This window comes from Colobus angolensis, unplaced genomic scaffold, assembly GCF_000951035.1.
Source record: "Colobus angolensis palliatus isolate OR3802 unplaced genomic scaffold, Cang.pa_1.0 Scaffold108, whole genome shotgun sequence".
In the NCBI taxonomy this organism is placed as follows: domain Eukaryota; kingdom Metazoa; phylum Chordata; class Mammalia; order Primates; family Cercopithecidae; genus Colobus; species Colobus angolensis.
The window spans coordinates 5,766,404-5,781,619 of record NW_012111808.1 but is presented as its reverse complement, the minus strand read 5'-3'; the positions used below and the strand labels follow the sequence as shown (position 1 = coordinate 5,781,619).

Below are 15,216 nucleotides of genomic sequence, written 5' to 3'. Positions count from 1 at the left end.
CTCCCTCTTGCATGCATGTATACACACACACACACACACACACACAAATTATAAACTGAACTAGGCAATAATTTATACTCTTAAGGAGAGTCTATAGAGGTAGTAGGAGATTTAATGCTCCTAGGACCAGAGATAATAGAATAATCTGAAAGAGGCTAAGAAATAAATATCTTAAAAATAACAAAGAGATGAAAGTATCAAAAAACAAATAACGAGATAAACAGAACAGAATAACTATGAAGACAAAAGCAAATTTTAAATGACCAAATAAAACTTTGAGAGATTAAATATAGTCACTGAAATAATAAACACAATGAACTGATAAACAGATTACAAAAAAGCTTAAAGAATTAACTGGAAGAGCTAAGTAATAACTCACAATACAGCAGTGAGAGAGAGAGACAGAAAACACAAAAGTTAAGAGATAAAACAGACAATGTGAAAGAGAAGTAAATGTCCAATAGGAGTTACAGAAACAGATACTTACAGAGAATTGGAAAAATGCAATATGTGAAGAAATAATAGGTGAGAATTTTCCAGAACAGAGGAAAGACACAATCCCCATATTGAAGAAGCCTGAGTCCAAAGCAAGATAAATTAAGAGAACTACACACAGAGGTACATGATGATAGTGAAACTGTAAAACATCTAAGACACAAATAAAAATTCAAAATCACCAGAGAACAGAGCCATTTACCTACACAGAAATGACAATGAGATTGACAGCAAACCTGTTATCATCATTCATGGAGGCCAGAAGACATGCAGGAGAATCTCTAAAGCACTGAAGGAAAATAACTTAACCAAGATTTCTATCATCAGCTGAACTTTCAATAGAGAGGTCAAATGAGACCTTCTGAGTCAAAGACTAAGAGACATTACCACTCTCAGACTGTCACTGGCAGTGTTGCTGGGCAGAAGTGCTCAAACCTGAGGGGGCACCGCAATCCCAGGGAGAGCTATTAAAACAAAGACTGCTGTCCTACCCCCAGAGGTGCTGATTCAGTAGGTCTGGGGTAGGACCTGAAAACTTGCATTTCTAACAAGCTCTCAGGCAATACTGATACTCTGGTCCGCAGACCACACACTAAGAACCATAAACTGTACTAGACTTCACTAAGATCAAAACTCACCCCAGAAAAAAAATGAATGGAAGAACCATGGTGGGAGAACCAATGGTGGGCAAAGAAATTTGTTTACATTTGGTAAAATTAAATCAGTATGGACAGTAGGGAGAAAAAAGATACAATATATGAATGACTATGTGCCTATTAGGAAAGTTTAAAGACAAGGTAGTTTTAATATTCCACCCAACAATGACGTGGCAAATGGGAGTGGGAAGAATGACATTCAGGTTCCCTGAGGTCCTGATGGCAAGGAGAGTAGACAGTGATTCATTTTAACCCTAAGTCAAGTATATTGGTTAAAAAGTTTAATGTGAGAGCTAAAAGAATAGAAATAGAAAGTACAGCCTGCAAGCACGTAGAGAAAATAAAATAGAGAATACTCTATCAATTGAATAAAAGGCAAGAAAGGAGATAAAATATCACGCGAGAGAAAAGATATGCTAAGCAAATACAAACAAAGAGAGAAAGAGAATGTAGTTACACACATCTCAGACAACATCGACAGAGCAAAAATCACCACGGAGACCCAAACAACTATCCTGATTAGCTCCAACAGCAAAACAGCAAAGAGAATGTAGATAATTTGAACACCACAGGCTTGACCTAATGGACACATAAAGAACTCTATATTCAACCAGAGCACAATACATGTTCTTTTTAAACAGAAAAAGAACATTTACAAAAAATGATCAAGCTTCAACTTCCAATAATAAACATTCTATAGACAATATTCTCTGACCATAATGCGATAAAATTAAAAATCAATAAAAAAAGAATAGGCAGAATCCTCCCATGCTCTTAGAAACTAAAAAGCATATTTTAAATAATTTATAAGTCAAGAAGAAAAATCAAATGAAAATTGCCAAATATTTAGAACTGAATGACAGCAAAGTCCAAATGTCTACACTAAGTTGATAATTACTTAAATACACATTCTCCTATTGAAAGCAATATAATGAAAAATAATAATAAAAACGAAGGAGTAAACAAAGCTCTTCTATTAATAGAAAACAGAGAGGTCTTTCTTGGGGGCAAATCTACTTGGCTTTATGATGCTAAGCAATTTTCAATAAGATTTAATAAGGACTAGCAGTGTTTGAGTGACGGTCGGTAATTGATAGGTGATAAAATATTTGAAAAGGCTTCAAAGTTATGTCAAAAGTCTTCTGCCACTTAAAAAGACTAGTTTCTTGGCCGGGCGCGGTGGCTCAAGCCTGTAATCCCAGCACTTTGGGAGGCCGAGACGGGCGGATCACGAGGTCAGGAGATCAACACCATCCTGGCTAACACGGTGAAACCCCGTCTCTACTAAAAAATACAAAAAACTAGCCAGGCAACGTGGCGGGCTTGTGTAGTCCCAGCTACTCGGGAGGCTGAGGCAGGAGAATGGCGTGAACCCGGGAGGCGGAGCTTGCAGTTAGATCCGGCCACTGCACTCCAGTCCGGGCGACAGAGCGAGACTCCGTCTCAAAAAAAAAAAAAAAAAGACTAGTTTCTTGAATTTACCTTGTTCTAATGATGTAGTAGAGAATATAATATTCTAACAAACAACTGTGGCTGTGAATATATATATCAAAAGGAATCATCAGAGTAAGGCAGTGTTTAAAGCACATAGAGAAAAAAGTTGACTGTTTTTACCCAGGTATTACTGGGCACTTTGTCTAGGAAATAGTACCCAAGTGACTGAACAAATCCAACAAATAACTAATGGGAGTCAGTTACCAGGGCACATTTGCAATGTAATATCTTTTAAGTTTTCAAATGGACGTATCTTACTAATTCAAAACATAATTTGAATGGAATCAGATTAAAGCAATGAAATTGGAATTTTAAATCTACCAACTGGCCTCTTAGCCCAGCATGTGATATAACAAACTTCAGTTACTTCTGCTCCTCTAGTCTAAGAATCCTAAATTTGCAATCTTCTGCTGATCGCAGTACATCTCCTGTAATTCCAAATTACCTCCCTGCACTCACACAGCCACTGACAAAAGCTGGTGGTGTGCTCTCTGCTGATGAGTGTGGTCCCATTCTACGGACTTGTCAACAAGTGTGAGATACCAAGTGTCTCCTGACGCGGCGGGAGTGGGCTCTGACATCGCCTTATGGACACGTGTGCTGCGGTGTTTTCAGAGGTCGTCACGCCTGCTTCAGAATTGATTCTTTTTCTACCCGGCATATATGAGGGGACCATGAGAACATTCTGGGTCAGCAGAGTTCAAAACAGCTCCTGAACTTAGCTATAATCTCACCAAAACTTCTACAGATTTTTGAAAGTTGTGAAAGATTTAAACTTATTGGCATGCATTTACTACTCCTGGCCTAAAGAAATGAAAACACTCTATGAAGATAGGGCTTGGTTTTGCTTCATATAAAAAGGAAGGGAGGAAATTTTTATTATACTTATAATCCACACTTTTATAAAGGAGAAGAAAAAATGTTTAATTCTGCTGTCATTATCAAGCTATTTTCTTTTCCTTTATAATGAAATCCGTCTGAAAAGGCACATGCAGCTGTACCTCTCCTGGAAACTTCAGTAAGAAGGAGATGGCAGCAAAGTACTCCATTTCTAGTCAACTACTCAATCACACCAGTCCCTTGACACCATTGTTATCAGTAATACACAAGAAACATGTAAACATGTAACCAAAGTCTTATACTGAAGAGGCAGAATTTGAAAATACTGACCGGACCAGTAATAGCTGGGTTCTGCAGTCTCGGGTCTTCCCACTGAGTAATTTTGCTATCTGAAAATGTAAAAAAAAAAAAAAAAAAATCAGAACATTAGTTCAAATCTATTCTATGTAAAGAAAGCTTTAAAGTATTTCTGGATTCCTCAAAAGCTGTCCAGTCCCCCACCCTGTGTTCTAAAGACAAATTAGTATTTCAGAGTTAGCAGGTAACTATACTCTATAGGGCAACCCCTCTCACATACTATTTAGTTAAAACCACTCAATCAAAAATGCACAACTAAAGAGAAACCAGCTATTCATACTGTTTCGGGCAAACAACTTGCTAAAATGGGAATTATAAACCCCTGTTCTTTCAAGGATTTATAACTTGATCTTGATTTTCGCTTAATTGAAAAAAGGCATTTAAAAAGTCTTAGCTTCCCAAAAGGCTAACACACACAGGATTTTCTTCTCATTTCAAATACTTTTCTCTTTACTTATGGTGTTGAAAAACTGCTTTTAATTAAGAATCCTGCATCGAACAAATGAATAATCTATTACATGCGTCACTCATATGCACACAAAAATCAAAGCAGCTGAGGCAGTCCAAAAATGAGAATTAGATGCAGCAGAGGAAGATTACGGAGCATGGTTTCTGTTTGGTCACGCTGGCAAAAGGTGGTTTGCTTTCTTCCAAGTGAGTTAATGTGAACAAGATTGTTCAATGCTATCTATACCATTACTTGTGTAGGTGATATCACTCGGGGTTTGTAACCATGCATAATTAAAAAGACCTTATGGATTCCTGTGTGTATACTGGGGTGAAGTGGAGGGAGGGAGAATGCGGTGGACTCACATGAAAAGTACGGAGGGGCAGACTGGGGAGAGTAGGTTCTCTGGAGTTTCTGGATCTCCAGGTTAGTAAAAAATAAACAAACAAACAAAAAACAACAAAAAAATCCAAAAAAAAAGAGAAGAAGAAAATTATTCAAAAAGTAAAGGGTGGCCAGGAGCAGTGGCTCATGCTTGTAATCCCAATACTTTGGGGGGCTGAGGCAGGAGGATCACTTGAAGCCAGGAGTTCAGGCCCAACCTGGGAAACATAGTGAGGACCCATCTCCACAAAAGGTTAAAAAAAGAAATTAGCCAGGTGTGGTGGTGTACACCTGTAGTCCTAGCTACTTGGGAGGCTGAGGTGGGAGGATCGCTTGAGCCCAGGGGGAGGCTGCAGTGAGCTATGATTGTGCCACTACGCTCCAGCCCGATCTGCAGAGCAAGACCCTGTCTCGGGGGCCGGGTGGGACGGGTGCGGGGGAAGAATATTGATTCTGTTTATTTTCTGGATACACTGTAAGTGGGCTGATAAGAATAATTAGTGAATTCTGTTTTAACGACCCTATCAGGAATTTTAACAAAGCCTTATCATTATTTTAATAAAAGCAGAGGAAAAGCTAAAAAAAAAAAAAAGCTACCAAAGCAAGTGATGATTCCAGAATCTTTTGTTTTCATGCTGTCAGAAAATTTACATGAAAAATCTCAACTGTTTGAGAGAATCTTGATGGAAGCAAAAGGCATTTTTGGGTCCCTTACCTTTCATGGAAGACTTTGGAAAGTAAAAGCTGCTATTGTGATGGAAAACAAGAGAAAAGAAAACCAAATAAAGGAAATGGAATGTAGCTGAGTAAAAACTGTGCCTTAAAACACCAACTTGGATTATAACCGTATCAATGGATACTGTCATCAAAGCCAAAAATTAATTAACAACTCCTGACTCATGGGGATTCGCAAGTCCTCAGACCAGACCCGAACTTCATGCTCCATCCTGGACATCTGCACCTGGGTTTCCCATAAGCACTCCAGCTCAACTCCACCAAAACCAAACCTCTCATCACCCAACACCAAAATTGGCAACGTGACCTTCATTACAATGTGCAGTACCACAATCCACTCACTGTCCCAATCAGGAACCTAGCCGTGTCACTCACTCTGGTGGCCCTGGACCAATCCTCTCTCTCCCTGATAAGCTTCTTGCTAGAGAGCTCATTTTTTTTCTGAACTGTTCTCTGGGCGTCACTGGGCATTGTCTCAACCTCCCTGGTTCAAGACATTCTCTATAGCTCTGCCAAAAGGATCTCTCTAAAGAACGATTCTGATCCCATCCCTCCCCTCTGGGAAATCCCCTGGGAGCTCCCCACTGCCTGTGGCTTGAGCCCGAGTCCCCACACCTGGCAGACACCCTTTGGCTTGGCCTGTGTGTCACGCTGGCCCCTGCAGCATACTAGCTGTTTGGAGCAATGCTGCGTTTCTCAGAACGTGGCAGCATCTGCACATATTCACACACCCCCACACATCCTAGGATCACCCTTCCCAGGGCTTTGCCTGCCTCAATCCTACTCAGTGTTTGTCAACCATCTAAAAAGTGACCCACTCCCTCGGGGCCCCATCCCTGTGCCCAACCACCTCCCAAGCAGATGCAGTCCTTGCCTCTTCTGTTTCTGTGTAACAACTGATCCACTCCTCTGATACTTGAAATATCTCCTGCTACTTCCCACTGGACCTAAGCTCCTCGAGGACAGGGACTGTGTGTTATTTATCTTTGCAACCCCCTCTCTACCACTTAAGACCAGTCCCAGCACGTAACAGGAACTTAGTGCATTATTTTTTTTAACGACTGAATGAAGTTGACGGTGAAAACAAAGTCCCTTTAAAAACAGCCTAAGCTTTTGGAACAACACAAGTTTTTACACGGTTATGATGAAGAATTCTGCAGTGAAGTATGGTCAGTGTATGAAAGTATGGGGTAGCCAGTTATTCTTTTTGTTTTTTTTAAAAAACTTCGGAGTTTCAACTTGCTTTTCCTCTTTGAGATATTATATTTCAAATAAAAGAACAAGAAGGAAGTGGAAGGATGAGAAACTCAGTTTAGTCATGATGAACAGGTCCAGGAAGACTGTTGACAGGAAAGACTTTACAAAGTCACTGGAATTCAATTTTCTCTCCTAATGTTGTAGATAGGATACCTGTGACCAATTACTCAGCTGCTGGGCCTGTCTGGTCTTTAAGAAGAATGACATCATTCCTACAAGATGTAGCGATTCAGTTCAAGACCTTCCCTTAACCTCCCACCCTAGGCCTGAGAGCCAGGAGCCATTCCATAGACAGCAACCAAAGGAATCAAGGAGTCTAAAGAGGTTAGTCTCGATCATTCGTTGCTTTTGAAATTAAATCTTTAAGATGGCTGAGTATTGTTAATCTTGAAAATGTCTAACTTCTCAGGAAAAACTTACAAAGCAGAAATAATCAATTATCGAAAAGAGAAGTGCATCTCGTCATCTCATCTGTAATTCCTTGTGGACCCATGTGCCAGGTATGCTGGAAGACAAGATGACTCTAAGCGATGTACAAGATGACAGTGTTCACAGCATTGTGGCAAACGCAGGCATAACCTGGTTCCTGTCCTGTAGGCTTTATGACAGCAGAATCAGATGCTGAGTTTTCCTTGAAGATTGTTTAGAAAAAGAGGCTTTATTCTGATGGAAAGGACATTTCTAAATGTTATCTTCCAGGTAATTCAACCCATTTGGAATGTATGTGTCAGCCTGATAAAGCCTCTTCAAAAGACAGGTATTCTGCAGTTTTCACACACTGAATTTTGTGGAAAGGCCAATGACTTGAACTGTTTCATTGATGTGTACTGTGCTACAGCTTTCCATTGAGTCAATCTTGATGAATTATGGAGAGATGGTAGAAATGTAGCATGAAATAGCTAAGGAGGCAGCACTCATAAATCCTTTTCTTAAATGGTTTTTGGTCACTTAATTTATGCTGTATCTCTTTAACAGAATCTTTCAATATGGTTATGCAAAGGTAAAATAAATTTTAATCTCTAAGTCAATGGCCACAAGTATCATATTGGCACAGCTTAGTTGCATCAGGCTCTGTACAGAGTATACACGGAGCCTCTGGGGTGCTGTTCTAGTCAAGAGAAATGAGGAAATGTTTGGGCAGAGCACTGGAGTAACTGCAGAACTGATCAGAAGTAAGGAAAAGCCCAGGCATCTAGCAGGTAGCTACCTTCTTCCACCTTCCAGTAAGCCGGAGTTGGGCCAGCCTCAGGCCAGTGGGGGTTGGAGGTGGGGAGGGCGCCTACTGCTCTTCAGGTGAGTTCACTTCACTTTCTGATCAAGCATGGCAACTTCCTAAGAGTTTCACCCCTGACCCTCCACGAACCTGATTTCAAGTCACCATGTATCAAGCATCTCCTATAGATTATACTAGGTCTATGACATCAATAGTGAAACAGTCGGTGATTTTTACTACTTTAACGCGCGCTAGGATAGCCCTTTGCATTCGTGTTTTTCTGTTTTTGGCTCCTTGCAGTATACCAAACACATTCACAACATTCTTTTTAGGTTGACCTAAGCCAGATCTCCAGCCAGAAAACCATCACAATATTGTGTGCAGTGCTCTCCACGTGTCACACAGACCAAGATGTGTTACCAGTAAAGACCTGTTTTACTAAAATGATCAGTATTATTCACACCTGTCTGAAAACTGGAATTGTGATGTATAAAAAATACTACAAAGGAAACTTTTTTCTATTTTTTTCTGAGACAGAGTCTCCTCCGTCACCCAGGCTGGAGTGCAGTGGTATGATCTTGTCTCACCGCAACCTCCACCTCCCAGGTTCAAGCGATTCTCCTGCCTCAGCCATCCGAGTAGCTGGGATTGCAGGTGCACACCACCACACCCAGCTAGTTTTCACTTGTGTTTTTACTAGAGACGGGGTTTCATCATGTTGGCCAGGCTAACCTCGAACTCCTGACTTCAACTGATCCTCCCACCTCGGCCTCCCAAAGTGCTGGGATCACAGGCGTAAGCTACTGCACCAAGCCGAAAATTATTATTTTGCTTTTCGTGGGAGAAAGAGGTGTGGCCTCTCTCTCATTTTAGTAAATTCTCTTAAGAATAAAATAATAAATAGCATTTTAAGGAAAAAAGTAGGGTATACACATACATGAAAGCAGGAAAAATACTTTATGTTTACTATGAAATTCTGGAAAGTTGGCAAATCTGCCTATTTTTTTGATAAAAGACAAAAACTAAGTCTCTGCACCTTGAAATACCTGGTTTAAACAAAGGGTAGCCCACCCTTGTAAATACACCTACGACTTCCACTTTTAGTTGAATTGTAAACTGCTGGTACTCTTGCTTAATTCCATTTATAATAAGCCCTGAACCCCCAGGGCCTGAAGGTGAAATTCTGTTCACAATGTACTCTGTCTCCTAGTAACATCTGAAAAACGTACCATGCCTGTGAGATAGTCACCAGTCCCACACGTGTGAGGATTACTTGTGGCCAGACTTCTCAGCAGGTGGCTCATCCATGTGCTTTCGTTTAGTTATGAAAGTGTGAAGCCCGGGAAACCTGGTGGGAGTTTCTGTTCATGAACCAAATGAAAGCAAAGACCAAGATACTACCAAATGGCACACATGGTTGAAAGTTGACATCTATTTGAAGGCTTCTTTTTAATATACTTTTTCAGAAATTTTAAGGGACATAGAAATATGACTCCATGAAGAACATGGCACCTCCAAAAAGAATGAGAAAAAAAAAATCCCACTGGCTAAAAAGCAAACCTATATTAGTTGAACTTTTAGTTGGAACGAGAAACCACACATTTATTCATAGGTGCTGGAGCAAATGTCTATAGCAAATATACTACAATTTCCAGAAAATACACATATATTAGTGTTGTGGGTGCAAGGAAACATGCTGTGAATAGAAAATAAGGTCAGAGAGGGCATCCTGCCATAGGACCCTTGAAGGCAGTGTCTTAAAAAACTTACATGCTGCTTCAAGCCCTGAGCCCTGTTCACAGATTTTTGACTAAATCATCATTTCTAATCTTATTTTCTATTACCAGAGTGTATTTATTAAATGTGCAAAAGTCAAGGGATCAACAATCAAAATGTGGTTTAAAAATTTAAAAAAAACATGTTAATAGGACACAAGATCAGATTGGGTGAAAGCTTGATGGGCTACTTTAAGCAAACTTGGGGTGAATGCACAGTACCGTATGAAGGCACTGATTCTCTGGTATCATTTTCTCCACATAACACCTGGCTGCCTAGATAAAGAGTAAAATGACAAAGCTTTCACTATGATGTTTGAATTACTCCCTTCCCTCGAACCCGCAACACCTGTGTGTCCATAACAGCGCCTACTTACTATGATCAATATAAAACGTTCGGCCATCCAAGTGAATTCTTTCTTCCCAGCCAGGCTAGTATCCAGGGAAGGAAGGGAGACAGAAAATATAAACATTAGCTAGGAGTTCCAAAATCAAAGACAACATTTAAAAACTATAGGACACCTTTGTTCTCTTTTCTGCTAGGGTACATTTATACACTGAGCATGAACTAAATATGAACATTTCAAGTTAACTCCTGACAATGTCTAGCAACACCCTTTATCACGTGCTCAGGTCTCAGATGTGCTGACTGTATGAAGAACAGGAAATAGGCTGCTAGCTCAAAAGCTTCAAAGGGAAACTGTAGCATTCCATGGAACAGTGGAGTTTGAAGTTGAGTACCATTTAATTAAATAAATACTGAGTATTAAAGGAAGGGAAGAGAGGGTTAATATAAAAATGATAGACATAGTTACTGTATTTATGTTGTCCAGGCAGTTGATTATCTAATATTGGTATTATCTGCCACGAACTTTTGCTAGTCAAGCTCAGGAACTACACAGATTTGGAGAATTTTTTCAAGATAAAGCTGGTATGCCCTCCTTATCTAAACTATCCGGATTTGCTATCTGAACCTCAGGAATCCAGCAGATTCAGAAAAAATGCTTTCTTTTGTTTTCTAAACTCACGCTCTGGTTCTTTCTATTTGAACCCAGGAACCAAACAGATTTGGTGCGGGATACCTGTATAACCTAATGAATAATGATTGAACCTTAACCTTCGCAGCCTCAAATGTTGCCCTAATACACCAGGCAACAAAAACATTCTTACACTTGGAAAACCACAAAAATTCCCATTTAAAAACAGCCTTGGAGTCCATCCACTGCCCTGTCACCCCCTACGGCTTTTTCAAATTGAGAGTGAGTTGTTGAGGAGGATGTATGTGAAGGTTTCATTCAAAATCCAATTTTAAGTATATAGCTCAACTCCTACTGAGCCGTCACCAACAAGGGAGAAAAAAACTTAAAAAATCTGCAGGTTAAAAGACTTATAGAAACTTTCTATGATTAATTAGACTTTCTTCTGCCATACTATTTTCATTACTTTAGTTCTGATGACTTAATCAGCAATATGGCTGGAACTCAGTGGTTGCTAAGTTAGAAAATAAGTGAGTGCCACTTAAATTGTCACCTGCAGAGAATGTCTCTTGAGCATCCTGTGTACAAGATCTATCTTCCACTAGAAGTTAACAATTCAGAAACCTCTTTCATAAGTACTGGATATCACATGAACTATAATGTACAATTACAATTCAGCTAAACACTTAAATTCTACTAAGAAACACAAACCAATGAGATCCATGAAGCCTGGAGATAGAGAAGGTCCACAGGGCCTCTCCATCAACATTGAGCAGATAAAGGAACAAACATTTTCAGACCATTCCATGTGTCTCCAGTGTACTCACAGGAAGGGGACCAAGGTCATTGGGGTTTAAAGATGTCTTTGACCGCATATGCACTGGAAATTTCAAACGTGGATCTTCCTGCAAGAAAAATGTAAAAGACAGTAGATGCTAAGTGGAAGTATCTGTGTGCAGTTACTGGGTGCTTTTCTTCTTGAGCTGTTTGTTTCAAGGCAACCAGACTGTCCATGCCTGGAGCGTGAGATAGGTCCCATCTCTGCTTTGTACAGGAAGCCTGGCTGACCGTCTCTTGAGACGGACTGTACTCTTCCTTCTTGTACTTGGTGGAAGGAGGAGAGTAAGAATATTTACATGAAAGGTTAATCATTTCCCCCAAGACCTTGAGAAGGGGAAAGGGAAGAGAGTCCCAGCAGTGATGTTACTAGGGAAACCAGAATGGAGGGTGCCAGTGAATGTAGCACAAAGACGGAGTGGAGACGATGGTTTCGAAATCTCTCCATGGGTCCTGCGCCCCTGGTGAGGGGAGCCAGCCTAACACGTTAGGGAATAGGCCCCTCTGCCACACTCCCCTTCAGCACTTGTGTTCCCCTCCATTCCTTCCTGAACTCAGCAGAGAATGTGAATCTGGTCTGTGAAGTCACGTGGCTACTCCAGGGAGAGCCTCCTTCCTCAGGCAAAGTCACAAAGTTATGATACGACTTTACTGAGATTCTTGACCAAGTTCTGCAGATTAAGTTCTCATTTATGTCTTAATATTTAAAAGTTCACAAAACATTTTTCTTAAAGCATAGGCTTCATAAGATACCACAGAGAATCAACAAAAGAGAAACATGTACTCTGACATCCTGGGTCAGGCTGCATGATTTACAAGGCATGGTCAGATGTATGATCTTGCAACAGACCCTTGTTAGGAGGTTGGGCACATCCTCTGTTTCTTTAGATGAGGAAATGGAGTTTCAGAGAGAACAAGAAGTTGCCCAAAGGTTATGACCCAGAGTCCAGGGGCTGACTCTTACTTATGGAGACCCAGTTAAAATGCAGTGTAGGCTGGTCGCGGTGGCTCATGCCTGTAATCCCAGCACTTCGGGAGGCTCAGGTGGGCACATCATTCGAGGTCAGGAGTTTGAGACCAGCCTGGTCAACATGGTGAAACTCCATTCCTACTAAAAATACAAAAATTAATCAGGTGTGGTGGTGCGCACCTGTAGTCCCAGCTACTCGGGAGGTTGAGGTAGGAGAACTGCTTGAACCTGGAAGGTAGAGGTTGCAGTGAGCCAAGATTGTGCCACTGAACTCCAGGCTGGGCAGTAGAGTGAGACTCTGTCTCAAAAAAAAAAGTAAAAGAAAAAGAAATGCAATGTTAAGGCCAGATGTGGTGGCTCACACTCGTAATCTCAGCACTTTGGGAGGCCAAGGCAAGAAGACTGCTTGAGCCCAGGAGTTCGAGACCATCCTGGGCAACAAAGCGAAACCCTATCTCTGCAAAAAACACAAACAATGAGCTGAGTGTGGTGGTGCATGCCTGCCTCAGCTACCTGAAAGGGTGAGGTGGGCAGATCACCTGAGCCTAGGAGGTCAAGGCTGCAGTGAGCCGTAAACTGTGACTGTGCCACTGTGCTCCAGTCCGGGTGATGCAGAATCTTGCCTCCAAAAAAAATAGAAAGGAGAATCCATATCTTTACATTAAAAGAAAACACACTGTCAGCCGAATAAGCTTAAAGTTAAAAAAAGTAAACTGTTAAGACATTTGATATCAGCTTCATTCAATTTTGTAATAGGGCCTTTGCTGCTGCCAAATTACTAAATTTTTCTGCTTCCTGAGTCAACTGTATAAGCCATAGTATCAATGAATCATAATCATAGACCTTGGGAACTGGCAAGAATCAAAAAAGACCACAAATAACAAAAATCAACCTTTGCTTCTTGCTAGCTAGGTGAACTTTTAAATGAAGAAAGAAATCATGTTAGCAGTTTGTGATACATACTGACCCTGAACCCAATATATTTTTTTAAAAGGCTAAGCAGAGGCACAAAATAATCCAGTATTCTGCAGTACACTGACATACACAGAACATAAAGAAATACGCTAAGCAGATTTAGGATTGAGAAGGTCCAAGAAGCTGATAATCTGGTAAACATTTGTGACTGGTTAACTACAAACAGAAAAAACTGAAAGCACTGATTTTCTCAAAAGCTACCCACTCAACGCTAACTCTGATCTGGACCAGGTAACGCCACAACCAGCGGGGGATCCTTGGGTTTCCACCTAGCCAATGACCACACCAGGTTTAGAGAAAGCCGAGGACTGCTATTACATGAAAGAGTGCAGGGTTTCTGAATGCCACACACAAGGCCAGCCTGGCCTTGGAATCACATGTACACTGCCGTGAAAGGCAATCGGCCCTATTAGTAAAAGCCTGGTGATTTAAAGGTGAGGGGGGAGCAAAAAGAAGCTGAAATTAGAGAAAAGTGTCAGGGGGGCAGTGAGGGGTACAGCATGAAGTATAAAGTCAGCTGAATTTCAAAGGTCTGCTAAAGTGGCCTTGCGTGGAAACCCAGAATTCACAGACCGTGAGGGCCAGAGGCCTTGAGGCTTATAATATTATTTCATTATATCAACAATAATAAAAATAATGGCAGCAGCTGCCATGAATCAGCTCTGAGGGCTAAGGCTAGTGGTCACCCCTGAACCCCCACTCCTACCAAGCCAAGGAGGCAGGCATCTCTCTCTAGTTGACAGGGCACGTGAAGTGGCGGTCAAGGCTCTCTATTAGCTATAGACAACTTCAGGGCGGATGAGAAGGTGGGATACTAATGAGGTCTCAAATGCCATGAAAATTGATCCAATGCATAAAGCATGCTTGGTTGTTTCTTCCTTTCTTCAGTGTCATATGGGAACTCTTTCATGTGTAATATAAAATTGCTTCCCTCCATCAAGTTCAAAGTGGTTTTAAACAGGATGCAAAGAGCAGTATCTTTTTAAAAAGGGCTTTCCTAATTCAAAATATATAAAACACAGGGATTAAAAAAATATGCCTTTTTTCTTTATCTTTTCCATCCTGGAAGAGACCAGCAACCATGCCTAGGGTAATGAGTTTCATTCCTTTGAACTTGGATGGAAAACAAACCTGCAACTTAACTAGGGTGTAATCTTTCTTACTACAAAAATGAGCCCATGCTTCATCCTGTGAAAGGCATATATACACTAACATGGGTTTAGGATCCCTCACTCATAATGCTTGGGACCAGAGGGGCTTTGAATTTCAAAATATTTGCAGTTATACTTACGAGTTCAGCATCCCTCATCTGAGAATCTGAAATGCTCCAATATGCATTTATTGCCTGAGTGTCATGTCAGTGCTCACAAAGTTTCAGTCTTTGGATCATTTTGGATTTTGAATCTTTAAACTAGGGATACTCAACCTGTATACACGTGCTCTGAGCTGTTGAGGACGGAACATCCCTCCTCGGCACATCCCTCCCAAGCCCCTAGTCTCGGGCATGTATTCCCTGAAAGGCCTGACCCAGGCGGGGAACAAAGCCAATCATCGTTTGTTTGTTTGAATGAGGCTAAACTTGGCCCGGCAGGGATCATCGTTTGTTTGTCTGAATGAGGCTAAACTTGGCCTGGCAGGGTGTCTCATGCCCATAATCCCAGCACTTTTGGAGGCCGAGGTGGTAGGATCACTTGAGGTCAGGAGTTCGAGACCAGCCTGGCCAATACGGTGAAACCCCGTCTGTACCAAAACAAAAATTAGCTGGTGTGGTGGCACGTGCCTGTAATCCCAGCTACTCAGGAG

The 15,216-nt window shown here is 41.1% G+C and overlaps 1 protein-coding gene across 1 annotated transcript in view; it reads right to left on the bottom strand.

Annotated features, from left to right (window-relative positions):
- NEDD4L (neural precursor cell expressed, developmentally down-regulated 4-like, E3 ubiquitin protein ligase) overlaps positions 1-15,216 on the bottom strand; it is a 385,260-nt gene that overhangs the window by 41,403 nt on the left and 328,641 nt on the right. The window contains exons 16-18 of the mRNA XM_011949557.1: positions 11,459-11,536; positions 10,032-10,086; positions 3,816-3,874 (exon numbers count right to left, since the gene is read on the bottom strand). Of these exons, the coding sequence (XP_011804947.1) occupies positions 3,816-3,874; positions 10,032-10,086; positions 11,459-11,536 (192 nt within the window). The remainder of the gene's footprint in view (positions 1-3,815; positions 3,875-10,031; positions 10,087-11,458; positions 11,537-15,216) is intronic.